Source organism: Lepidochelys kempii, chromosome 10 (genome assembly GCF_965140285.1).
Source record: "Lepidochelys kempii isolate rLepKem1 chromosome 10, rLepKem1.hap1, whole genome shotgun sequence".
Lineage (NCBI taxonomy): Eukaryota > Metazoa > Chordata > Testudines > Cheloniidae > Lepidochelys > Lepidochelys kempii.
Genome location: NC_136389.1, coordinates 83,014,917 through 83,040,993, shown reverse-complemented (window position 1 = coordinate 83,040,993; position 26,077 = coordinate 83,014,917). Strand labels below are relative to the sequence as shown.

General features: G+C 45.2%; 1 protein-coding gene across 3 annotated transcripts in view; it reads left to right on the top strand.

Moving 5' to 3' along the window:
* Nucleotides 1-305: 305 nt before the first annotated feature.
* UACA (uveal autoantigen with coiled-coil domains and ankyrin repeats) overlaps nucleotides 306-26,077 on the top strand; it is a 72,389-nt gene continuing 46,617 nt past the window's right edge. For all 3 annotated transcript variants that reach the window (XM_073304516.1, XM_073304518.1, XM_073304514.1), the window contains exon 1: nucleotides 306-430. In XM_073304516.1, the coding sequence (XP_073160617.1) occupies nucleotides 371-430 (60 nt within the window). In that variant the 5' untranslated portion in view covers nucleotides 306-370. The remainder of the gene's footprint in view (nucleotides 431-26,077) is intronic.

Below are 26,077 nucleotides of genomic sequence, written 5' to 3'. Positions count from 1 at the left end.
TGCTGGGCCCCTATGCATCTATACAGCCCCCTGGCAGTGCAGGGAGCAGCCCCCCCCCCCCCCCCCCCGCCTGCCCAGTGAGTGCTGGGGCGCTGCCGCGGGCTCCCCCTGGCGGCCGCGCTCGGGCCCTGCGGCGGCCACGGGGGCGGGGCGCTGAGCAGCCAGGTGAGCGGGCCCCGCCCCCGCCCAGGTGAGGCTCGCCCCCCCCCTTTCCCCAAAGGGAAGTCCCGCCCCCGCGCTCCGTTCCCATTGGCGAGCGCGCCCGCGCCGGCGGCCGGCGATTGGGTGCGGCGGGCGGAGGGGCGGCCCCGCTGGAGCCGCCGAGCCTGGCTCCGTCCCGCTCGGCGGCAGAGCGAGCCGCGGCCGCGCCATGAAGAGCCTCAAGTCCCGGCTGAAGAAGCAGCACGAAGCGTCGGTGGGCGGGGGCGCGGTGAGTTCCCGCCTCAGCGCGCGCGCGCGCGGGGGGGGCCGTGACCTGACCGGGGCTGGGGGCTGCGGGGGGCGGGGAGTTGGGCGCGGAGTGGGGGGGGCCACGAGGGGGTGTGGGGGGCCGGCACGAGGCGGTGTGGGGCACGAGTGGGGGGGCACGAGGGGGTGTGGGGGGGCGGCACGAGGCGGAGTGGGGGGGCACGAGGGGGTGTAGGGGGGCGGCACGAGGCGGTGTGGGGCACGAGCGGGGGGGGCACGAGGGGGTGTGGGGGGGCGGCACGAGGCGGTGGAGGGCACGAGGGGGTGTGGGGGCGGCGGCACGAGGCGGTGTGGGGCACGAGTGGGGGGCACGAGGGGGTGTGGGGGCGGCGGCACGAGGCGGTGTGGGGCACGAGTGGGGGGCACGAGGGGGTGTGGGGGCGGCGGCACGAGGCGGTGTGGGGCACGAGTGGGGGGCACGAGGGGGTGTGGGGGCGGCGGCACGAGGCGGTGTGGGGTACGAGTGGGGGGCACGAGGGGGTGTGGGGGCGGCGGCACGAGGCGGTGTGGGGCACGAGTGGGGGGCACGAGGGGGTGTGGGGGCGGCGGCACGAGGCGGTGTGGGGCACGAGTGGGGGGCACGAGGGGGTGTGGGGGCGGCGGCACGAGGCGGTGTGGGGCACGAGTGGGGGGGTACGAGGGGGTGTGGGGGGGCGGCACGAGGCGGTGTGGGGGATGAGTGGGGGGAGTCACAGGGCGGTGTGGGGGATGAGTGAGGGGAGTCGCGGGGCAGTGGCGGGGGATGAGTGGGGGGGTCGTGGGGCAGTGGCGGGGTGTGGGGCAGTGGCGGGGGAGGGGTGTGCCGTGCCGTGCCGTGCCGTGGGGGGTGTGTGTGTGATGGAATTCTCTGTCCACCCCCAGCTCTCCAGAGCCAGCCTGCTGTATTCCGTAGCTTCTCTTAAAGCTTATGTGCCCTGTCGGTGGGTTTTTATCTCCCAGGAAATGTGTGTATACTGTACACTTGGGAATGTGGCTTATTGGAAAGAGGTGTGGAAATACTCCGAAATACTGCCCTCACGTTTGTACAACTGTGCTCTGGAAGCTTGCTTGGTATAATGCTAATTCTTCTCTGTCTCACAGTACCACGTTTAACGCCGTTACAAAATACATACGTTCAGAAGTGTCTTTAAGCTTGACGTATAATGTATAGACTTGCACTGTCTTATGGTAGTCATTAGAAGTCATCTGTTACAGTCGTATTCTTTGCTTTTTCAGAGCAAGTCTAACATGGTGATACTTAAATGTTAAGAAATGCTTTAGTAAATCACCACACTGATATTCAGTAATTGACAATTTTGAGGGAAAATAGGAAGATACAGGATTTTGGTCAATTACCCTCCCACCCTCAAATAAATGTGATTCATTTACCGCAACAAGATATTTTTGTAAAGTTGAGATTATTTTGATATATGACAGTAAATTGCTTTTGCTGAGATTATGAAACATTGAGGATCACGACTGAACAGAAACTAACTTTCTGAGAAGGAACTGAGTGATTTGAATGGCTATTGCTAGGGTGATTTGGCATGCAGAAACAAAGAAGTTCATATTCATGGTCAAATGTAGATGGGAGGAGATGCTGATGATATGGTGTACAGCGTGAGTTTTGGATGGGTGTCGGTATGCCACAAAATCGAGGTGTGTAGTGGGTATTAGTTATTAAATTGTTGGTGTGTAATTTTGAGATAATTAGGCCTTGAAATATTTACCAGGTACATACCAAACTCTAGCTTGTAAGTTTACTATGGAAAAACTTTGTGTGGGTGGCTGTTAATACAAGTAAAGAGAAATGCCTTGGAGAATTCCAGGCCCTGTTCCTAACTGCTGTGGGAGGGAAGATAGTGGGAATCCTGCTGAGATGCTGTCCCAGGATCCATCTTGGGAGCGTGCTCTCTTTCTCTCTCTCTCTCTCTCTCTCTCTTTTTTTTTTTTTTTGCATTAGATTTTGGCTAGTAGGTGTCCAATAAATTCCAAGCTCCCCCACCCTCATCTAGCCCCTGGAAGGCAGAAAGGTACTTCCTTTCAACCCCTTGTTTCCTAAGCCTTTTTCTCCAGGTAAGATCTCTCACACAGCTTCTATATTTTTGGTCGGTAGTTCTTCCTGAGTAGCCTCTATGCATGGATCTGGTGCTTTTCATAACTTTCTCAAGCAGTCGCAGAGTGAAATTGACAGAATTAGTGTCAATTCCTTTGCAGTCTGTATAAAGTTCTGAATAAGGGATGTTATCCAGTTTTGTTAACTTCTTGATGCTGTTGCTGCTTGGGAAAGCTTTAAGCAGTCCATTCAGTCACATGAATGGACTCAGATCATACTCAGGTGAACAATGCTGCTGTGTTTCACAATTGGGAGGTTAAGTTTGTAGCTGTAGGATCTAGAAACTTCTTAAAATAAAAAGCTAAATTCTACATAAATTGAGGGCTTTGCGCACCATCTGCCACCTCTTGTCAAGGAAAGTGCCTTATTCACCGATGGTAAATTGATTTTTTTTTAAAGTTCTCAAGATGTATGTCACCTTATAGATGTCAGTTGCTCATGCTTAGAGGTGGTCACAGCAGCATTCAACCCTAAATATTCTACATTCTTGAGATTCCAACATGTACTGATGCTGTAAATGTCTTTGGGTGGTCCAGTTACTGTTGAGGTACTGCATTCTTGCAAGTTACACTAGGCGTTCAATGAAGATACTCATCCTCATTTTGGAACAAATGAAATGCAAAAGATTACTTGTGCATCAAGAAACACCAATGGCTGCTGAATCATCTCTGAATTAGAGGTGACACAGAGGTTGTGTATTATTCATTCCATCAAGTTTCTTTTTGTCAAAGTTATACTCTTGGGGACTGAAAGTTTTTTCTGGTATTATTTAGACTTCTTGTACTCGTATTATATGCTAATAGTTATTACAGCATCGTACACAGATTTTATAATTTTAGAGTGCTCTACAAATATAACCACATGTGCCCAGTCCCAGTGAGAAATATGACTGCACAACACTTCAGGAGAAAAAAGGGGAGGGGATTATTAATGAGGGTGGAATGCTGGAGGAGGTTGGTTAGAGGGGAGGAGAGTTTGTAGGGATAAGGAGGAGCATGATCATAAAGCTTAGTGTGGGAGGGAAAAGGGAGGAGTAAAGTGGGAGGACTGGGTAGTGGGTAGGAAACAAGGAGGAATGTCATTGCGATAATGTAGTAATTTAATGTCTTTCATAATGGAAAGCATGGAGCAAGCTTTGACGTCACAGTCCTCCAGTCTAGTTTTGTGTTATTTCTCACTTTAAATAAAGCAATCTCTTGCATAGGCTCTGTGAATTATTTTTTTTATCGTTTTAGCATCTGTTGACTTAGCCAGGATCGGAATACTTTACTATGCAGTTTCAGAAGTGGTGTGTCAAGCAAATGATTTTTTCATTAAATCATGTAGTTTAGAAGTACTATAGCCACTAGCAACTAAAACTTTCTCTTTAGAGTTAAGTTGTCATTCTAGTAGTTGTGCAATCTGAATCAGTTCTGGTCAATATTGTTTATATGACTTCAAAGTACATTAAGGCTATCTTTTGCTATTATGTTATGTTGCAGTCTTTTTGTTTCCACAATTCATATATTTATAATATATTAAAATTTCATTAAAATTTTTTGTTCAGTCTTGTAAAACTTACTTTATTTTGTGGCTAAATTGAAAATAGTGTGTGTTATTGAGACCTAGCCACTATATTTTAGGTGGAAAACTAATATTTGTTGAAAATATCTCAACAAGGCTGACTTAAATATCCCTTTAGCATTGTATTTTTGGAAATACTTCAACATGCCGGTCTATTCTAAATAATTTGTATTGATATGCTAGAAATGAGTGGACAACTTCTTAAAAATTAATTTAAAAACAGAAGCTTTAAACACATTGCCCGATAGGGCAGTGTGGATGGCAAATGCAACTTAACTTGTACAAATGTAAGGTAATGCTTATTGACAAAAATAGCATAACCTTCACATGCGTACTGATGGGCTCTGGAGTTTCAGGGGTGAAAAGCTGTAGGAGATCCTCTGGAAAGGTCACTGACATCATGCAATAGAAGTTAAGAACATATAGGATGCTTGGACGTGTTTAAGAGAAACTACTTAAATTATATCGAGTGGTGTTATGTCCACATCTGGTTCCAGTTGTCTGCCACACTTGAAAGATTTAGTGGAGACTGAGAATGTCTGTAGAGTAGGACATCAAAGATGGTTAGAAACTACTGAAATCTGCACATATGAAATTTCAATAACCTACATTATTTAAAGGAGAAGAATTTGAGGGGACTCTGAAAGATTCCAAATTAGGGGCATATTAAAAACGAATTACTTTAACTCACTCTGTAATATAAGACTGGAGAAAATAGTTGGGGGAGAGGAAGAAATAATCAAAATTAAACTACATTCAGAACTCATAGAAAGAAATGTTACTTCGTTCATTGCACAGTCTGAGAATTCATTACTGTGGATGGTCAAGATTTATATTCTGCATAGAATGTTGAAAAAGAGGTGGATGGATAATTATATGACCACTGACAGTGGTCGCTATCCAAAATGAGATGTGTAGTTTTTTTGTGTTTTTTAAGTATTCTTGTCTAGAGGAGTCAGGAAAAAAAAAATCCTACCTTGCTATGTAACTCTCCACTATTGTCTTGGTGCACTGAGGTTTTTTTGTCTTCCTCAGAATCATTAGGCATTTGTCATTGCTAGACGCAAAATACTGGAATAAGTATTGTGTGTCCTATCTGATATGGTGTGATGTCCTATCTGATATGGTAAACCCCCGTCAACCTTTAATCCAGTTGTCCAGATGCTATCACAGATCTTAATTCTTAGCAGCACATTAATATAGTAAGAGTAAGTGCCAACAATTTTTGTTATTGATAATTGGTTCTGATAATTTCTGAGAACAAATTGTGTCATGTTTACTCCAAAATGAAATGGAGGGGTGAAGCTGCTAATACATATGGTTTTAGGCTGATGTTTTAAAAATTGCTTTCTCCTCACCTTCATATTTAAAATCCAGAATAAGCAGAATCCTGAACGAGGCATGGAGGGAGCAATTCTCAAGACTCTGTCAAAGATTTTGGTATGGTGGCTATTGTCTGAAATTAAGATGGGCTCTTTTACAAACCTATTTCTACTAAAATAGCTTTCTGCATTAATCCAAATAATACATTATTAAACTGTAGTCTCTGAGCAACCTCTGTAGTTAGTAACAGATAAATGTTCCTAAAGTTATATGTTATGAGGATGTTGCTGTAGTCTATTATATAAATGACTTTTCCTCCACATTTCTTTATATAAGGAGTGGAACTCCTCTTTATCCATGGCTGATAGTAAAATGACTGAGTGCAATTACACATTCGGATCTGATCACTCTTGTATTGGTATCAGAACTGAAGTATGTTGTAACCCTCTGGATTAGCTAGTCAGTTAGCAATGATATGCATCTATCTGAGGCCCTGTCTACACTATAAAAATATACCATAATGGGTATAGCAATAATGTATTATGGCATGGTTTATTTCTGCCATTGTGGACTGCAAAAATAAATGGTAGAACCATGCTTGAGAATCATGTTTTTAGTTTGGTCAAAACCTTGTTAGATGTGGCCTTTTTAAATTCAGATTTCTGCTGTTGCTGGCTTCGGTGAGAGCTAGAATGTAGGTAAGGGGCTGGCCATCAGCATTTTAACCTTTGTGTTGTCTAATCCTGCTTGTTAAAAGCATGTCTTGACAACATGGTGATTAAAACGCTCATGACCATTCAACACTCATGCTCCCATTGTTGCTGGCAGCGGTAAGAAATCTGAGGAAAAGTTCAGGGTAGACGCAGGCTAATGCAGGGGCTCTCAGGACAAATTTTTTGGTGGCCTCAGAGTGTGGCTACCAACTCTTGCTGGTGGCCGCTCTCACACTTTTTCCTAAAATACTTAATTAGCTTTAGGAAAAACAAATAAATATGCGCAAACACACATCCACATCATTGTAATTTATTTATTGCTAGCTAGTAAGTCTGTTGTGAAAAGTGATATTAACAAACATACAAGTATCACTTTTCACAGCAGACTTACTCAGCCCTGGCAAGCCTGGGGACAAATTAAGCCCTGGATGGGGATTTGGGGGAGGCAGCAGGGGCCAGGGACTATGGGGATGGGTGGGTGGGGGGCCAGGAAAGCAGCAGGGGGCTGGACCCTGAAGTCCCAGAGCCTGAAGCCCCATGGCCAGGGGACGGGGCCTGGGCATGGATCCTGAAGCCATGTGGCCGGAGCCTGGGACCTGCTGCCGTGCAGCCAGTGCCTGCGGATGGAGCCTGAAGCCCCACGGCCAGTGCCTGCTGCCCTGCCACCCCATGGCTGAAGCCCAAAGCCTGAGCCCCCAGCCCCTAGGAAGGTGGGGAAATCACGGGTTGCCTGCTCCTCCATTGTTCTCTCCAGAGAGGGTAAGGGCCTAATCCCTGCTGGTGGCTCCAGCAACCAACACCAAGGCGGTGCATCCAGGAGCAACAGGGAAGGGAAGTGAGGGGCCGCTACTTTACCCCCTCAGTCACAGTCCAGGAGGCTGTGGCCATAAGAAACACCCCGGGTGGCCGCATGCAAGAAACGCTGGGCTAATGTGGGTCCACCATGTTGTCTTCTGTCAAGACAGACCAGAACAAACACTGTTGTAATATGTTGTGGCTGATAAACTGACCTTCTACACAGTCAAAAAATAAACTATTTCTTTGTTCTTTCTTCTCATTCAACTAAACAGATTTATTGTGAGTGCTGTCCTGGTACTTGAGATGGCACAAATGGAGGAAGATGACTCCTGCCCTCAAATGTTTAGTTTAAATCAGAAACATGCAATACACTTAGACAAGATATGCATGTTGTCGGTAATATTGTAGATTCTAATACATCTTTAGAGGTGGATTATAATTAAAAAGCTTAGTGGAAGGAGTGTTTATTTTAATAGAATACTTATTGATTTCAGGAGCTCTAAAAGAGAAACAAATTAAATCAACAGACAAGCAAAAACTCATTGTAAAATATCATTGTTAACTCTTCAGCACGGTTACTCAGTAAGCACATAGTATTGTTTATCTGAGCTTTTTGACTAGGACTGGCAAAGTGCTTCCAGTTTGTTTGAACTCTTCTCTAAATTACATAAGAGTTAGCATTCATAAGGTGCTTTATAAACAAACGAGTCCTTGCAAAAGTTGTGAGGCAGGGAAGTATTGTCCCCAGATCTTCTTTTCTTGGTGGGTGAATGGGGTCACAGAGGGAGTCCGTAGCAGAGCCAGCCCTACGACGCAATAGTTCCTCCTTGAGCATGTACTCTAACCACTAGACTGCTGCCTTTGGTGACGGGAAGTAATAAAATCAGATTATTAAATTCTATGTAATATTTTCAAATGCTTCTTTTTCAATATGTGGAATTATACCAACTAACACCTGTCTGAGAATTTTTAATTTCAGACTGGAGGTTTGTCTACACTGGAAACACTGCAATGGCAGTGCTGTAGCAGTTGAATGTAGACACTACCTGTGCTGACGGGAGGGGTTCTCCTGTTGGTTTAGGTAATCTGCCTCCCCAAGAGGCAAGTAGCTAGGCCAATGTAAGAATTTTTCAATCAACCTAGTGCTTTCTATGCCGGGGGTTAGGTTGGCTTAACTATGTCACTCAGGTGTGGATTTTTCACACCCCTGAATGACGTACTAGGTCACCCTAACTTTTTAGTGTAGACCAGGCCTGAGGGCAGGTCTACAGTACCGCTTATGTCGATATAACTTACACTGGTCAGGGATGTGAAAAAGCCACCCCCTGAACGACGCAGGTTACAGCGACCTAAGTGCTGCCCACACCAGTGCTATGTCAGCGGGAGATGCTCTCCTGCTGACGTCGCTTCCGCCTCTCATGGAGGTGGAGTAATTTATGCCAACAGGAGAGCTGTCTTCCATTGGCATAGAGCGACTTCACCAGACACGCTACAGCGGCGCAGCTGCATCAGAGCAACTGTGCCATGTAGTGCTCCTAGTGTATACTAGCCCTCAGTCATCGCATTGCCATGAGCCCCGAGCGAGGGACAATGCGTTTGTGCATTGCCCCTGAGCAGACTGGAAGGCAGCTTGAGTGAGTCACACTCTGACTCCTGGTTTCTCTCTGCTTCATGGGGATGTGCCTTTTGCCAGTCTTGTACCTAGTGCCGTGTACTTCTCCCAGCACACCAGCTCTTACTCCCTGGTGTGGTCACGCAGACCAGGCCACAGCCTGATCCTTCATAAGCACTTCACATTTTTATGTAAAAATTCAACCAATATTAGTTTGCTCCCAGGCTATGTAGAAAGTCCTGGTAACGTCTCTCTTCACAGAGCCTAAATGGCTCAATCTATATCCTGTAGCTGAGACTCATTAGTATATATATATTTTTCTAAATACATAACTAAAGTATCCTCTATTGACAGGTGTATTAGAAAATGCTGTTATCTGTTCTATGCAGACTGGGAGACCGACTAAACCTGTCAATTGGCAGTAGGGGAGGTGTATTGTTCCACCTCTGAGGCCCCCAGATTTCATCTACCTCTCTAGCTTTAAGCCGGCAGAGTCCAGCTCCTCCCTACTGCAGAGCAAACTTTAAAGACGGGGGAGGGAGAAGGTTTAAAATCTCCTGGCTGTGAAGGTCTGCCTCTCCTGCCAGAGGATTCCCTTCCCCCTGAGTGGCTGGTACTCTGTCACCTCTGTTCAACCATGTGGAATGCAGCGTGGCAGAGAAGGGGAAAATCAGATGTCTCCTGCATCTCCCCTGCTGATTAATTACCTCCATGGCGTTCTGTGTGCCTCCAGTGCTCAGACAGAGTAGGGTTTCTAGCAGCCTCCCTTCCCAAGCAGGAGAGCCCCCAGGACACGGCGGCAGCAAAATCCCCTGAACCTGGCACAGATGAACACAGCAGCCCTGGGACCAGCAAGCAGCTGCTCCCTCCCCTCTCCATGTGGGGGAGCTTAGGTTGAACAAAGTGTCAAAGGGCCAGGGAAGCTTTCCACCCAACCCCTGGAGTCTGCATTCACAGCCCCACGGAGCAGCTGCCCGACACCTCCCCTGCACTGGTGGTGCCAGGAAGCTAATGAGAGGGATCCAGGGACAGAGCAAGGAGAGCCTGGTAACCTGCGCTCAGACCCAACCCCTCCGTCCGTTCTGCACCATGCATCCCCTCCAGCTCTTCAGTGGCTCATAGCTATTCTCTGCCAGCAATGTCAGCCCAGTAGCGCCTCCCAGTGCGGCAAAATGGCCAAAGACTCCCTTTGTATGACGAGCTAGAGCCTTGTGGCCCTGGCCTAGGGTCAGCCTACCTCCAGGCCATGTCCAGGAATCTCACCTGAACAAAGCGTGGGATGCTGGGAAGCTCCCGTATGGGCCCAGTCCCACACAAACCCCCTTTTTCTCAAGGCACGAAAGCTGCTCAAAAAAGTAATCACAGGGTCCCTTCCCCACCTCCAGAGAACCATGAATCTGTGGGGAGCCCCAGACCCTCCACTTGTCGTGGGACGGGGTGCAGGGTTGCCAGAGAGACTCTTACCAGGCCCAGCTTCTGGACTGGTCAGGGGGCAAGGCCTCAGGGAAGAGGCGGAACAGTGGGCTGGGTCTTGGGAGGAAGAGAAAGGGTAGGGCCTCGGTTCCAGTGCTGGCAGCCCCCCTACTTTTACATAGGTTCTGGTGCTCTTCCATCTTCTGAAGAGTCTGAATCAATGGTTTCCTCGAGGAGGTGCTCTAAGGGTATGTCTACACAGCAATAAAAGATCTGCAGCATGGCTGTGGCCAGCCTGGGTCAGCGAGCTTAGGCTGCAGGGTTAAAAAGTGCAGTGTGGATGTTCAGGCTGGGGCTGGAGCCCGGGCTCTGAAGTCCCATGAGAGGGGTAGGTCTCGGAGCCCAGGCTCCAGCCTGAGCTGGAATGTGTACACTGCAATTTTTTGCCCCCCCAGTTCGAGCCTTGTGACCCCATGTCAATTGACCCAGGCTCTAAGAGTCACAGCTGTGGGCTGTTTATTGCAGGGTGGGTGTACCCTAAGAGTCACAAAGTGAAATCTGTTTCCCTCAAAACTCTGTAAATCTGCAGAGTGCAGATAATTCTCAGCATCTAATTCCCCTGTTTACCTTTATGAAGTGCAACAGGGCAGGCATTCTTCAGTAACTGCTCACCCTCACAGAGTGCAGCATTGGCAATTCAGTGTTGAAAAGACCATGCTATAGATATGTGCTGTTTCCTGTAGGCATGCATACACACAGCCCCACAGTAGGAATTCTCTGTGCTTAGGAGAGGAAGGCCAACTCTCCAAATCAGAGCTAAAAACTAAAATAATAAAATTATTAAAGAAACAAAAAACCATGTGCACAGAGAACAGATTTTCAGGAAAACTCTGAGTATTGTGAGCTACATTTGAGATCTACAGATTCCTTAGTCAAGCTATGGCTATATATCCCTCCTAATACACCCTGGGAGTGTGTAATAGCAGGATAGGGATTTCCTGCCACACCTAAAGACTGGGAAAACATCAGGCAATATTATCAGCTGCCACTGCAGGTCGCCATGGCTTAACTATTGGGCTGTCATTTCCAGTTGTCATCAGGCCCTAATATCCTGGTTATTGCTCCCAGCTTCTGGTGCAGATTGCCCTGCCTCGGTACTGCCTCCACCTCCTTCCCCCAGCAGCTGGCTATGGAGTGATAAGTTGACAGCAGTTCAGATGCAGAAGAACTGGCAGGTAGTGAGGGGCTTCTTGGTCCACAATTTCTTTCTTTTACCCCGCCTCCATTCTGCAAGGCCAGAACATTCCTCGGCATGCACCAGTCAAAATTGATCTTGGTGTCACTGCTGAAGATGAATGAGCCTTTTTTTCCTGGTCATGAAGGACTCGTCATTTCTACTTAGGAAAATTTTTTGCCAGAAAGTGGCCTTCTCACTATACAGGCTCTTCACAGGCAACCAAGTCCAGGCAAGCATCACCTCAGCCCGAACCTTCAGGCATGAAAACTATTGAGGGCATCATGCCAACTACCTAGGGCATCAGACAAGACAAAAGAATATTGTCATCTGGCACCCTGAGTGCCCTTGCGTGCTCTTACAAGCAATGCCAACATGGGTGGGCAGTATTGCAAATACGGTCTCTCTCAAACTATTTTAAAAAAAGAGAAATTGTACGCCTAAGGGCTTCTGCTGGTGGAGGAGTCAGTGCATGCAGATAGCCGTCCTGGATCTCCTGTGAATGGGAGCTATTGAACCTATCCCTCCTCTTCCTGGGAGAAAAGGCCTTACTCTGTATTATTCCTAGTTAATCTAAAACAAGCCCAGAAGGCTACAAAGCACTTTCCAAAAGTATCAAACAGGTCCATTTAACAAAAATCAAGATGGACACCTTCAAATCCACACTAGCTGACGTCAATGGAAGGGCCTGCATGACTTCTATAGATGTGAAGGATGCCTGTCTTCGTATCCCAGTTTGACAGTCTCACAGTTGCTTCCTAAGCTTTGCTCTTGGAGCACATTACCAGTACAGGTCCTTGCCCTCTGGTTTAGCAACAGGGCTGGTAGTGTTACTAGTAGCTGTCAAAAGGAAGTGGTCTGTCTCTCACCTTTCCTGGGTGACCACCTTATCCAAGCCTCATCCAGAGTCAGTTGTACGCTCTACCACTGAGCAAGAAGGATGCTGCAGAGCCATGGTTATGTGAGAGTTCTGTGTATTCCCAATCTGAGTGGGGTTGGTCATTGTAATCTACTAAATTGTTTATTGCAGGAAAGACAGGAGAAGGGGAGAAATCTTACCAAAACAATCAACCTTTCAAGGGGAATTTCCATTCATATGCTTCTGTCTCTTCTTGGACCAGTTGTCTCCATGTGGATATTCTTAGGAAGTCTGTGCTCACATGAGGCAACTACAGAGCTTCCTCTTATCCCTGCCTAAACAATCTCTTATCCACCCCTCACAAAGGTGTCAGGCGTTCACATGGCACTTTTGTAGCTGGCATTGCAAGGTATTTACATGCCAGATATGCTAAACATTCGTATGTCCCATCTGGCATGTAAATACCTTTCAATGCTAGCTACAGAAGTACCATGCGAATGTCTGTTCTCACTTTCAGGTGACATTGTAAATAAGTAGCAGCCGGCATTATCTCCTGTAAATGTAAACAAACTTGTTTGTCTTAGCAATTGGCTGAGTGGACTTGTAGGCTCTAAAGTTTTACATTGTTTTGTTTTTGAGTGCAGTTTTTTTGTATATAATTCTAGGTTTGTAAGTTCATCTTTCATGATCGAGATTGCACTACAGTACTTGTATTAGGTGAATTGAAAAACACTACTTTGTTTTTACAGTGCAAATATTTGTAATAAAAATAAATATAAAGTGAGCACGGTACACTTTGTATTCTGTGGTGTTACTGAAATCAATATATTTGAAAATGTCCAAAACTGTTTAAAAAAATCAATAGTGCGATTAATCGCACTGTTAAACAAGAATAGAACACCATTTATTTAATCATTTGATAGCCCTAGATAGATTATTAGAAGGCTCAGTCATGCACTAAAATCTAGACAGTTTAAGGAACTGATCACAGAACTAATAATTAATGGTAGCGTATGTACAAGTGATCATGAGTTGATCACTTTTATAATGTGCAAACAGAATAAAATCCAGACCTCTGAGAGAGAGAGAGAGATTTTTTTGCATTAAAATGGTCAGTTTCACAAAGCTGCAAACAATCATGAACCAAATCAGCTGAAAGGAAGAATTTAATACAGAAAATGTGAGTAAGTGGAAGTTGTTTAAGAACACTTTGCTGGATGCCCTAAAAGCCACAATCCCACAATTGAAGAAGAAGGCCATATTGGTGGAAAAACTGACCTGGTTTGGAGTGGAAATGAAGGCAGCTGTAACAAATGGAGGAAATAGGAGATGATAGTAATGAATACAAATCAGAAGCTAGGAATTGTAGAAAATTGATAAAGGAAACAAAGGGACACGAGAAAGAAAGCTATGGCCAGCAGAGTTAAAGACAATAAGGAGTTTAAGTATATTAGGAACAAAAAGAATCCTAACAATGGTGTTGGTCCACTACTAGATGGAAATGGTACAATTATCAATAATAATGCAGAAAAGAAAGTGTTCAGTAAATATTTCTGTTTGGTATTTGGGGGAAAAACATGATATAGTTGTATCAGATGGTCAGAACACTATTTCCATTCCACTTGTATCTGAGGAAGATGTTAAACAGAAGCTACTAAAGTTAGACATTTTTAAATCAGTGGGTCCAGATAATTTGAATTCAAGACACTTTTCAATAATCTTGAAACACTGGGGAAGTTCCAGAAGATGAGAAGAAAACTAATGTTAATATCAATATTTAAAAAAGTTAATGGGATGACTCAGGTTATAGGCCTGTCAGTCTCACATTGATTCCGGTCAGGATAATTGAGTGGCTGATGCAGGACTCAATTAACAATTCTATTACCCTCCTTCAATTAATCCCAAATAACATAGGACCCCTTGCAGGGTCCCAGAGCTTGGGCCCAAGCCCAGATGTCTACACAGCAGGTTTTCAGCCCATGAGCCTGAGTACACTGATCCAGGCCAACGGCAGGGTTTTTATTCCAATGTAAACATTTCCTTACTGGTCTGTCTTGAAGCTTTAGTGTTCTCTCAAGCAGGGAGTGTCGTTATGCATAAATTCTTAGCTGAAAGAAAAAACAAAAATAGTGAACATTTTACATGTCTTATTTATCCAACCATTAGCAGATGTCTTAACTCATTATCCAATATTAATTACAGGGTGGAGATCTGCATTTAAAACATTCCAGTCTAAAACTCCACTGTAAATGTCAATTCCTCATTAAAATAGTTTGATGTTGTGAAAAACCAGAAGGCCTGAGAGTTTCTTTACCAGTGTGGGGGTAGGGAAGGGAACTAGCTGACACTGTTCTGTACTATGACAGAAAGAACAGCTGGCAAAATAGGAGTGTTTGAAACTTGTTTCCAGTGTCAGTTCTCATGACAATCTCAGTCTAACCTATTCCTCTTTAATCTCTTCAGCCCATACAAGAGAGTTTTTTAAACCAAACTTTTCATTATAATTTCTCTGTGTAAATTCACAGGTGAGTCTTTCCAATGTCAATTTTATGCAAAGGCAAACGTACTCTGACCTTTGCAAAGCATGCTGTTTATTGCCCTGTTCATATTATAAACTGATTGCTGACACTGAAAAAGCAGGTCTGCCACAATCTCAGCCTCTCTTGTGGTCCATCCCTTTCCCCTCTCAAATACAATATTGCAGGGGTTCTCAAACTTCATTGTACTGTGACCCTCTTCTGACAAGAAAAATTACTACAAGACCCAGGAGGGGGTTCCGAAACCTGAGCCCGCCTGAACCCTGCTGCCCTGGGTGGGGGACGGCCAAAGCCCAAACCCCATTGCCATGGGTTGGGGGACCTAAGCCGAAGGGCTTCAGCAACCTGAGCACCACTGCCCAGTGCTGAAGTCCTCATGAAAATGACAATCTGTAGTCTTTAAATAAATTAAATAAAATCAAGAGAAAGGGACAGGTAAGAGTATAGGAAAATGATACACTACAGCTAGTGTAGGATGGGACAAAATGCCACCTAGTCCTTGCTTAAATGGAAAATGTAGCTATTTACTCATGGTATAAAGTACTAACGAATGTACTAACATCAAAACCTACAGTGCATTTGGATATTTATGCTTACCTGGCTTCCATATAATTTCTAATGAGAAAGTTGAGTGCAATCAGTTGAAAAGTCCATTGCACTGGTGTTGCCCATCTTCCTTAAATAAAGGGTTCTGTATGCTGACTTAAACGTATGCCAGAATGAGCTGGCAGAGAAGCCGAGGAACTGCTACCAAGCCCCAGAAGCATGCAAGTCTGGGCCAGCAAATAGGAGGAAGTAAGAGGATGTAAACAAATACCATTCATTTCTCATGGATATTAGCAACAAGTTGTAAAAAGGGTGGAATGTGATGAGATTTTAGTTTGAAGTTGATATTAGAAAAGGCTTTAAATAAAAAAATAACTGAAACACTGAGCACGTGCTTTATATGGGATCCAGACCCTGTGTGTTCTGGAACCTGCTGCAAAATTCACCCATTGTGGCAGAATTTGCTATAGCATCTGATGTCTTGAGTGGTTTTGTTGTCTTGAGTCTGCAGATGGCGTTAGCAGTAAGGGGTGTGAGCTACTCCTGCTCATCTCAATTCTGAAACGTCAAATGTCAACACTGCTAATTATTTCACCACTGACGGTTATAGTAGACACATCCTGTTCTGTATAGGTTCTTATTCTGTTCTGTAATATGGATTAATGTGCTTCTCCCACAATTCTTCCCAAAGGCCAAAAGTCCCATGTGTCCCCGTCTCTGCTCCTAAACGTCTAATTACCGTGCCTGTCCTGGCACACCCACCTGCCACTCCAATTTCTACAATGTACTCGTGGTGTGTTAACAATGATCTGTGGGGGGAAAACTGAAGAGATCATGGTACAGAAACAACATTGAATTTAATATCAAAACAACTGGGTACTACTATAGCAACTGCCTATTGTGGTGTTTTCTTATTTCACTCAGTAAAATGTCCATTTTAAAAAATGTACCTGAAAATGCTGCAGAATCCTCAGTCTGATGAATTGAAGAGCTACAGAAAACAGGGTCTTGTTTCAGAATTTAGATCCTTCTTGCTGCTGAATATCATTAGACATTGTTTATAGTGCTGCTCTTTTTTTGAAGATCATGAAACTTGCGAGATCATGAATCAGGCTTAATTTTACTTAGAAATCCCATCTCTTGCGATTAATTTGTGAGAGTTGGCATGTCTGGCAGTGTCCCAGTAGATAAGCAGCACTGCTCAGCGGGAAAAACAGTGTGCTGTTATACCCCAACAACAAATGGAAATGGGCTTGGGGAGCCACAATCTCTGAAGTTTGTAACACATTTCCTTCAACAATAGTTTTATTTAGAGAGGGGCAGTTTTCCTTCTGGAATGATTTAAAGGAAAAACAATGTTTATGGAACCTAGCAACAATTATGGAACCTAGCAACCTGTTACAGATCCCATAACATATCCCTTGTGTGCAAGGAAGAGCTATCAAAACTGGCAGACAGCTTTTCTATCCATGGACACAGTTACCAGGCTTTCCCTGCTATAGTGTCCAAAACCCACAATTTTAGCTGGGACTCTTGGGATCCCCTTTGCTGTATCATGGAGGCAGGTGGCAGTGTGAAAGAGCTTTTCTTGCAGATTTGACTTGCATCCTTGTGAATGAGGATTCATGTGCTTGCTCCATCTTGGAAACTGAACTTGGTAATTTTGAGTGATTCTAGCAGTACTGAGAGAGAGCAAAGGCCTTGCACATGATGTGTCTCCTGGAACGTAGGCTAATACCAGAAGAATCTTGCCGGAAGGGAGTGGGAAATGGAGAGAAGAGACCCACCCACGTGGTGCACCCCACAGTCTGATCAGCCTTGTACTTTGTCACAGCCTTGGCTACACTCCCCCTGCTTGACACTCACCAGGCTGGTGTGTGTGGGCCCCACCACACTAGACCCATGTGTTTTTATGTTTCCTGAGACTCTCGCTCAAAGTCCTGAGTCTGCACTCTCTTTCATTGGTGTGTAAGGGAAGCTTCCTGGGCACAGGCTCTCTGTTAGTTCTTCGTGAGGAGACCTCATGGTCCAGCTGCTCTAGGTCCCCAGGACCGGTGCTGGTTCCCGTAGACATCTGTTACTTAACCACACCCTTTACCAGAGCTCCAGCCTTGGGGGTACTCTGCCTTGCAGTTGACCTCTCTAGGGATATGTGATAGTGGAAACACACACAGGCTTTGCAGAGGGTTCCTAAATCAATCCCTCTTTACTTTAGACAGCACAAAAAATATACAGATCTAGATAAACGATAAAACACCTGTACACATTTCCGTGGTTCAGTTTCCTCACCACTCCTGAGTACTGTTTGGGCTTAGGTCAGAGTCTCTTAGAGTGTATCCAGAATCCTTCCTCTCCTGCACATGGCTTCCTTTCCGAATCATGGAATCCATCTCTGAACCCTGCAGTCAGTGACCTTCCATGCGCTCTCTAAAATGATCCGTAAGAGACCCTTCTTTTTATAACTTCCTGTCCCCTTTTTTGGGTCACCTCCCATTAGTCGTCCACCAGGAAATCTGCTGCCTGATTACCACCCCCTTGGAGTTCGGACTTGAAAAACTGGCTTGCTCTGGGTGGTAGCCATCTTTGTCCATGAGTATTCCATATGAAGAGGCCTTCAAATTTAATGTCCCTCCACTGTTATCTTTGTGCCAGGTACAAGAATTTCTCCTGTCACCACCTGTGGGTTTCAGCTCAACATGGAGGCAAAATTCAGCAGAAAAGGCATACAAACCCCACACTCAAAATGGAGTTTTCAGTCTGACACAGCTATCCATAGAAAGGCCCCAGTATCAAACAATTAGTAAGATATACATTCCCCAGATAATCACAGCCTTAAGGAATGGTGACCCTTGCAGGGTAGCATAAAGGTTTTTGCCTTTTTCTCCTTGTGTATAAACAGTTTAAGATATGGGGGGAGGGGGGTGGTCAGGGTAGGGTCTGGCATAACAGCTGCATTTCATAGAATATCAGGGTTGGAAGGGACCTCAGGAGGTCATCTAGTCCAACCCCCTGCTCAAAGCAGGACCAATCCCCAACTAAATCTTCCCAGCCAGGGCTTTGTCAAGCCTGACCTTAAAAATATCTAAGGAGGGAGATTCCACCACCTCCCTAGGTAACGCATTCCAGCGTTTCGCCACCCTCCTAGTGAAAAAGTTTTTCCTAATATCCAATCTAAACCTCCCCCACTGCAACTTGAGACCATTACTCCTCATTCTGTCATCAGCTACCACTGAGAACAGTCTAGATCCATCCTCTTTGGAACCCCCTTTCAGGTAGTTGAAAGCAGCATTCAAATCCCCCCTCATTCTTCTCTTCCGCAGACTAAACAATCCCAGTTCCCTCAGCCTCTCCTCATAAATCATGTGTTCCAGTCCCCTAATCATTTTTGTTGCCCTCCACTGGACTCTTTCCAATTTTTCCACATCCTTCTTGTAGTGTGGGGCCCAAAACTGGACACAGTACTCCAGATGAGGCCTCACCAATGTCGAATAGAGGGGAACGATCATGTCCCTCAATCTGCTGGCAATGCCTCTGCATATACATCCCAAAATGCCATTGGCCTTCTTGGCAACAAGGACACACTGTTGACTCATATCCAGCTTCTCGTCCACTGTAACCCCAGGTCCTTCTCGCAGAACTGCTGCCGAGCAATTCGGTCCCTAGGTCCTTTTCTGCAGAACTGCTGCCGAGCCATTTGAGGAGTTTCTGAAAATATGTTGGCTTACTTCTTACACTGGTACTCTCTCTTGGTGGCATGTTTCCCTTCTGCTTGGTCTCTGCTGGTACTGAAGCCTTATTTGGCTCCTAACTGTCTGTTCTTTTGTGAAGAGTCTGCCCCGATTCTGCATGTAGGAGAAGACTTTGGGGGAAAAGGGATATTTTCTGCTACTGTCATTGTTGTCTCTGAAGGCATTCAGTGGTGGGAGATCATTTCAAGATAATAACTAAAATAAGTGAGCAGGAAGATGCTCTGCTGTTAACTGCCTCTGCTGAGTTAGGGAAGTAGACCTGGGCGGGACAAAACTAATAGACTCCAAAGCATCTTGTTTGAGGACATCCTGCTATCTGTCAAAGATAGTGAAAGAGGAACAGCACCCAGGAGGTACAAACTCAAGCCCTCTGGGTTTGGACGCATTGTGCAGATAATGGCAAACTTGAGTTCCACAGCATAAATTTTTTTAAAAAACTGTCTATTGGACCTGGTAATTGCTGCTGTAATAATCGAACCTGAAAAACTCTAAGCCAGTGGTCACCAACCCATCAATCGCGATCATCTGGTTGATCCTGGAGCCTCTGCCAGTCGATCACAATCTCTGCGGCTGGTGGTGCAGCAGGGCTCCAGCAGGCTTCTTGCCTGCCGTGGCCCCACACCGCTCTCAGAAGTGGCTGGCTGGCTGCTGGCATGTCTCTGCGGCCTCTGGGAAGGAGGGGGACAGCAGGTCTCCATGCTCTGCCTGTGCAACTGCTGACCCCACAGCTCCCATTGGCCTGCCTGAGCCCCGCTGCACCGCCGACCAGGAGCTGCCTGTGGTAAGCGCCTCCTGGCCGGAGCCTAGACCTCGCACCCCCTCTTGCACGCTTCCTGCACCAAACTCCCTCCCAGAGCTTGCATCCCTCACTCCTGCACCCCAACCCCCTGCCCCAGGCTCAGCCCGGAGCCCCTCCCATCCTCTGAACTCTTTGGCCCCAGCCCAGAGCCCGCACTCCCTCCTGCACCCTAACCCCCTGCCTCAGCCCGGTGAAAGTGAGTGAGGGTGTGGGAGGGCGAGCGATGGAGGGAGTGGGGAATGGAGTGGGCGGGGCCTCGGGGATGGGGGATGGGGTAGATGCCAGGTTGATCTTAAAATCAAAAAGTGATCTTGTGCATAAAAAGGATGGAGATCACTGATGTAAGCCTTCTACAAGGATAGTCTATAAATAACTAACTATTGCTGATCTCACCATGTGATTGTCATTCCCCACATTCTCAGCAGCTCTGTGCTCAGCAGCTTTCTGCTACCTCTGGTAACTTAAGAACATCCTGTGTCTCTCTTTCCAGAACTGCAAGAGTAATCATCATTCTTGGTACCATATGTACTCTGAATGCCTTCAAGGACCTCTACTGGCAGGCCCTCATTTATTCACTACTTAGTTGATATAGCAAGTGGAGAAGTTTGTTTTTTGAAGGTCCCATTAATTCTAAGGGACATTGCTAGCACAAAGTTGGTGGGGTCAGACTTTCTATCTCTTTTTAAAATGCTAGTATTTACACTGTTTTTTATGTATGCACTCCCCCCATCCAATTAGATGCTGTAAATGAACTCTTGAGCAGCACCGAGTGGGAAGAGGAAGGGACATGTTTCAAAGCTGCAGGGAAATGAGAGTGAGAACTTTGTTCCCTCTGAAGCTATAATATGCAGGGTAAGATTAAATGAGTGGCTCTCCGCTGTAAATGATTAGAGGAGATTTACTGAATAGTTTTCATTTTCTCAACTACTGGCAAACAAGTGCCTTAAAAATCCAATTACCACCTGCTTAAACTGTTGCATAATGCAAAAAGCATCATCATGCTGGACTTCCTTACTTGTCCTTTAATTTGGTTTGTGTCAGTTTCTCATCACCATGCCTGCACTAGTTTATCTTTAGATAATTTTCCATTTCTTTAGAATCATAGAATATCAGGGTTGGAAGGGACCTCAGGAGGTCATCTAGTCCAACCCCCTGCTCAAAAGCAGGGCCCATCCCCAATTAAATCATCCCAGCCAGGGCTTTGTCAAGCCTGACCTTAAAAACTTCTAAGGAAGGAGATTCCACCACCTCCCTAGGTAGCACATTCCAGTGTTTCACCACCCTCCTAGTGAAAAAGTTTTTCCTAATATCCAACCTAAACCTCTCCCACTGCAACTTGAGACCATTACTCCTTGTCCTGTCCTCTTCTACCACTGAGAATAGTCTAGAACCATCCTCTCTGGAACCACCTCTCAGGTAGTTGAAAGCAGCTATCAAATCCCCCCTCATTCTTCTCTTCTGCAGACTAAACAATCCCAGTTCCCTCAGCCTCTCCTCATAAATCATGTATTCCAGACCCCTAATCATTTTTGTTGCCCTTCGCTGGACTCTCTCCAATTTATCCACATCCTTCTTGTAGTGTGGGGCCCAAAACTGGACACAGTACTCCAGATGAGGCCTCACCAATGTCGAATAGAGGGGGACGATCACGTCCCTCGATCTGCTCGCTATGCCCCTACTTATACATCCCAAAATGCCATTGGCCTTCTTGGCAACAAGGGCACACTGCTGACTCATATCCAGCTTCTCGTTCACTGTCACCCCAGGTCCTTTTCCGCAGAACTGCTGCCTAGCCATTCGGTCCCTAGTCTGTAGCTGTGCATTGGGTTCTTCCATCCTAAGTGCAGGACCCTGCACTTATCCTTATTGAACCTCATCAGATTTCTTTTGGCTCAATCCTCCAATTTGTCTAGGTCCCTCTGTATCCTATCCCTGCCCTCCAGCGTATCTACCACTCCTCCCAGTTTAGTATCATCCACAAATTTGCTGAGAGTGCAATCCACACCATCCTCCAGATCATTTATGAAGATATTGAACAAAACCGGCTCCAGGACCGACTTTTGGGGCACTCCACTTGACACCGGCTGCCAACTAGACATGAAGCCATTGATCACTACCCGTTGAGCCCGACAATCTAGCCAACTTTCTACCCACCATATAGTGCATTCATCCAGCCCGTACTTCTTTAACTTGCTGACAAGAATACTGTGGGAGACCGTGTCAAAAGCTTTGCTAAAGTCAAGAAACAATACATCCACTGCTTTCCCTTCATCCACAGAAGCAGTAATCTCATCATAGAAGGCGATTAGATTAGTCAGGCATGACCTTCCCTTGGTGAATCCATGCTGACTGTTCCTGATCACTTTCCTCTCATGTAAGTTCCTGTTTGATGCTGTAAATGAACTCTTGTTCTTTAAAATGATAGAGAAAACTTCAGGCACCAGTTGGTTTTTATAGTTTTTTCAGACAGTTCCTATTGGGTTCCCATTTAAGATGGAATTTAATTGTGTATTCAGTTACCTAATTTAAGACACCAATTGCTGCCGGACTAATTACAATGTCAGTTTGTTTCATGGAATGACATTAGTCATTCCATACCAGGAGTGTACATGTTTGATTCTGGTGTTGAGGAGACATCTGTGATGAGGTGGTTTCTAAGAGGGTGATTTTAAAAGCTTTATACGGCCATCAAGCGCTTTCTCAGGGTTGTCTGTTCAAACTTCAGTGGAAACACTCCGATCCTCAACCTCTGAGGGTGGATCAGAGTTGTGCTACCATAACTCGTAGTACTCATATCATGTAGTACTACATCATATTCGCCCCTACGCAGAGGGCCCATAAACTAGAGGACTTAGATGGAACATAAACCTTGTGCTGGCCGTCTGCAAAGGCTTGAATTTCACCCTAAATTTCTAAGGCACTAAAAAAGAACAATGGAAAAGCAGGAATGCTACAAAACAAGGTGCAGCATACATATTAAAAAACTAGTTAAATATAGGCGAATGAAGATGAATCCATAATAATATCTAAATAGTGGTGTGAGCAATGAGCTTTCTTCTGCACCTACCCAATGTCAAGTGTGCTTGTAGACTCAGACTTTGAGGCCATCATGCTCATCTAGTATGACCTCCTCCGCATTGTAGGCCACAGGACCTGACCCGTAACCTCTGATTGAGTTACTGAAGTTCTCAACTCTTGATTTAAAAACTTCAAGTTCCAGAGAATCTACCATTTACTCCAGTTCAAACCAGCAAGTGACCCATGCCTCATCCTGTAGAGGAAGATGGAAACCCCCCCAGTGTCTCTGCCAGTCTGACCTGGGGGGAAAAGGCCTTCCCATCCCCAAGTATGGCACTGAGTTAGACCCTGAGCATGTGGGTGAGACCCACTGGCCAAAAGCCTGTGAAAGAATTCTTTGTAGTAACTAGAGCCCTCCCCATCTCGTGTCCCATCTCCAGCCACTGGAGACATTTGCTAATATCATTTGTGGAAGGGCCATATGCCACTGCAGGTGACATCATACCATACCCTGCATAAACTTATCAAGCTCAGTCTTTAGTCTGAGCTTTAGGTTCTTTAAAACCTAACTTTAGTTTTCCTTGCTGATCCATCCCTTCTTCTGTTCTTCTTCAGGGTAATTTAGGAGAGTACTCCATGAACTCAGTGGAGACTGGCTGCTGTGTGCCTTTTTTATTTGGATTAATGGGGTCTGATTTGCTTTTAATGCTTCCCGATGAATTTCGACATTGTGAGATCGAACTGTTTTTACATGGGCTTGAAGAGCAGTTAAAGTGAAGACTACCAACGATTCTGAGTGAGGCAGTGTGATGTGTGATATCTTACTATTAGATAAATATACATCCTTCATTTGAAAAATAAAATATATTATTTGCAATTTCCAGCAGCACTGGAAGTATCAGTGTTTGAGGGTTAGCCATTGTCAAGAGGAAAAGATTATAGCAGTATACAAATTATTAGGTGTCTGCTCTATATCGCTTCTCCAGCTATCTTACTTCTGGTTCTGCAGAACAGAATACCAATATTTCACTGTTACAAGGTGATAAAAGCTAATATATTAAACTCATTGTTCACCTTTCAAATGTTACCTTTGGCATTTTGGTGTAGACTGTTCCCTGCTGAATTTTTTTCTGGTGTCTCGTCCTGTGGAGAAGATCTGTGCCGCTTGTTAGCGTTCTGAAGATGTCTTATGGCTGTGTGCTGAGGTCAGAGGGTAGGAAATGCTTCTGAGAAGGGAAATATTGTGAAGTGGGGCAAGTGAAAGAAAGGTTGAAATCTTCCTAAACTTGGCAATGAAATTTGTTCAGTAGGATAAAACTGAAGGAACAAGGGTCACTTTTGTGAGTCAAAGGGGTAGGGGGCCACAGGTGACAACTCTGTGGAAGTTGAGGGTGGAAAGAAGGAAAGTGGACAGTGGCATCCCATGGGCCTTAGGTAGCTGAGGGGTTTAGGATGCAACTGGCTACTACAAGGACATTTCCAGCCTCAAGTGAGAATTTTTTATTCTTCCTCTCCCCCGCCCCGATCCAGTGTTTGAAAATCTGAGTCCATGATTGACTGAGAACTTGTTGCTCTCTTAGAGGCTAAAAGAGAAGGAGCTGATGGAGGGAGAAATGTAGCAGAACAAAAACAAATAAAAGCACTGCTCTGTAGAGGGCACTTAGTTTGGGACCCGCTATATTGGGAGACTTCTGGGGGAGAAGATTGGTTTAAGAGCCTATGGGTATGTCTGTACTACAGCTAGGAGTGTGACAGGCAGTGCTAGGTCTGCTTGAGTTAGTGTGCTAAAAATAGCAGTACAGGCATTTGGGCTGGAGTTTAGGCTCTGAAGCGCGCCCCCACCCCTTTCAGAGCTGGTGCGTCTCCACATCTATTTTTAGCACTGTAGTGTGAACCCTAGTCTGCGGACTCTGAGACTCACTGCCGTGGGCTGCTGCTTGCTGTATACAGGTACTGTTTAAGAACTCTGAAACTGCAGCACCAACTGGAGTCCGGGAGAAGTGGTCCAAAGCCCTCCTCTCACTTCTGAAAGGTAATTGTTTAGCTGACTGGGGGCAGAGCAGGGCACCTCTTCTGCCCTGAGCAGAGGCTATCACAGCAGTTACGGGCGAGGATCTATCCCACTCTGGCCAACAAGCAGCCAAAGAGCAGAGAAAGCGGGGCTATTTCTGTTCAGAATGAGCTGCTGTTAGTTCTCCCAAGTCAGCATTTTTCCCCATGTGGGACAAGGGAAATCATGGGGATTCCTTAAAAGTTGCCAGGTTTCTGCAGTTGTGCAGCGAGCTTTTAAGTTCTGGGTCTAAGGTCATCACAAACATTGGTTAATTAGACCCAGAACTTTAAATATAATCTACATATTTATTAAATACCTATTACCTGTGGTCATCTTGTTCCTTGTGGTAATCCCATCAAATGATGTCTTCTCTAGGAGTCCTCTTCCTACAAAGTACTCTAATTACCTGGATGTAATGATCTAAAATACTTTATGGGCTTTTAGAGCACCTTTCATCAAGGCCTTTACAAACAGTTAATTATAGATGAAAGGTATTCTATAAGCATAAAGTGTTGGAAATTGTTACACCCAGGTAGATTTATCTGGCACTGGCTTTGCTTTCAAAACATCCCCTCCTATATGTACTCAAAATGTTTAAAATTTTAATATCGGATGTGTATATTTTTAATTTAATCCAAAATTTGCATCACAAGCTAATAGTTTGTTTAGACTTAATTTTTGAGCAAGTAAAATCTTTATCTGCTCCAACTACTCCTCGATACATTGACTTATAAAGGATAACTGGCAAAGCTGTGCTCTCTGAGATCACCGATTAAAGCAAAAAACAATGTTGAACTCTGTGGAAATAAAAACTTTTTTCTCTGTGACTAACTTTTGTTTGGCACTATTGAACTCCATGTGTTTATGTGATTAAATGGGATCAGAATGCAAAGTTTAAGTGCTAGAACAGCTAAAAACAGCTAATTTTGAATTGGAAGTAGTAATTGCTACAATGTAGATGCATGCCTTAATCATGAAACGCAAAGCTGAATTGTCTGTTTTTCACAAACCAGCCTGTTCACTTCCAGCCATAAACTAAACCAGAAGGGCCTGTTTACAAATTAAATAGGATGAAAACATTATCTTGCAATTTCCCATGTCAGTGTTTCTCCTTTGAGTTTAAATACATATATTTTGCTGCCCTGCCGGGGGTGGGGATCTGTTTAAACTCTGTAATTGCAGGTTTGAAATTGTGGGCAGAAAGGGGGAAAATAGAGTGACGATCATACACCCACTCTGTTTTTAATCTTTATAGATATGTCCTAGGGCTTTGTAGTAGCTAATCCATCTACCATTT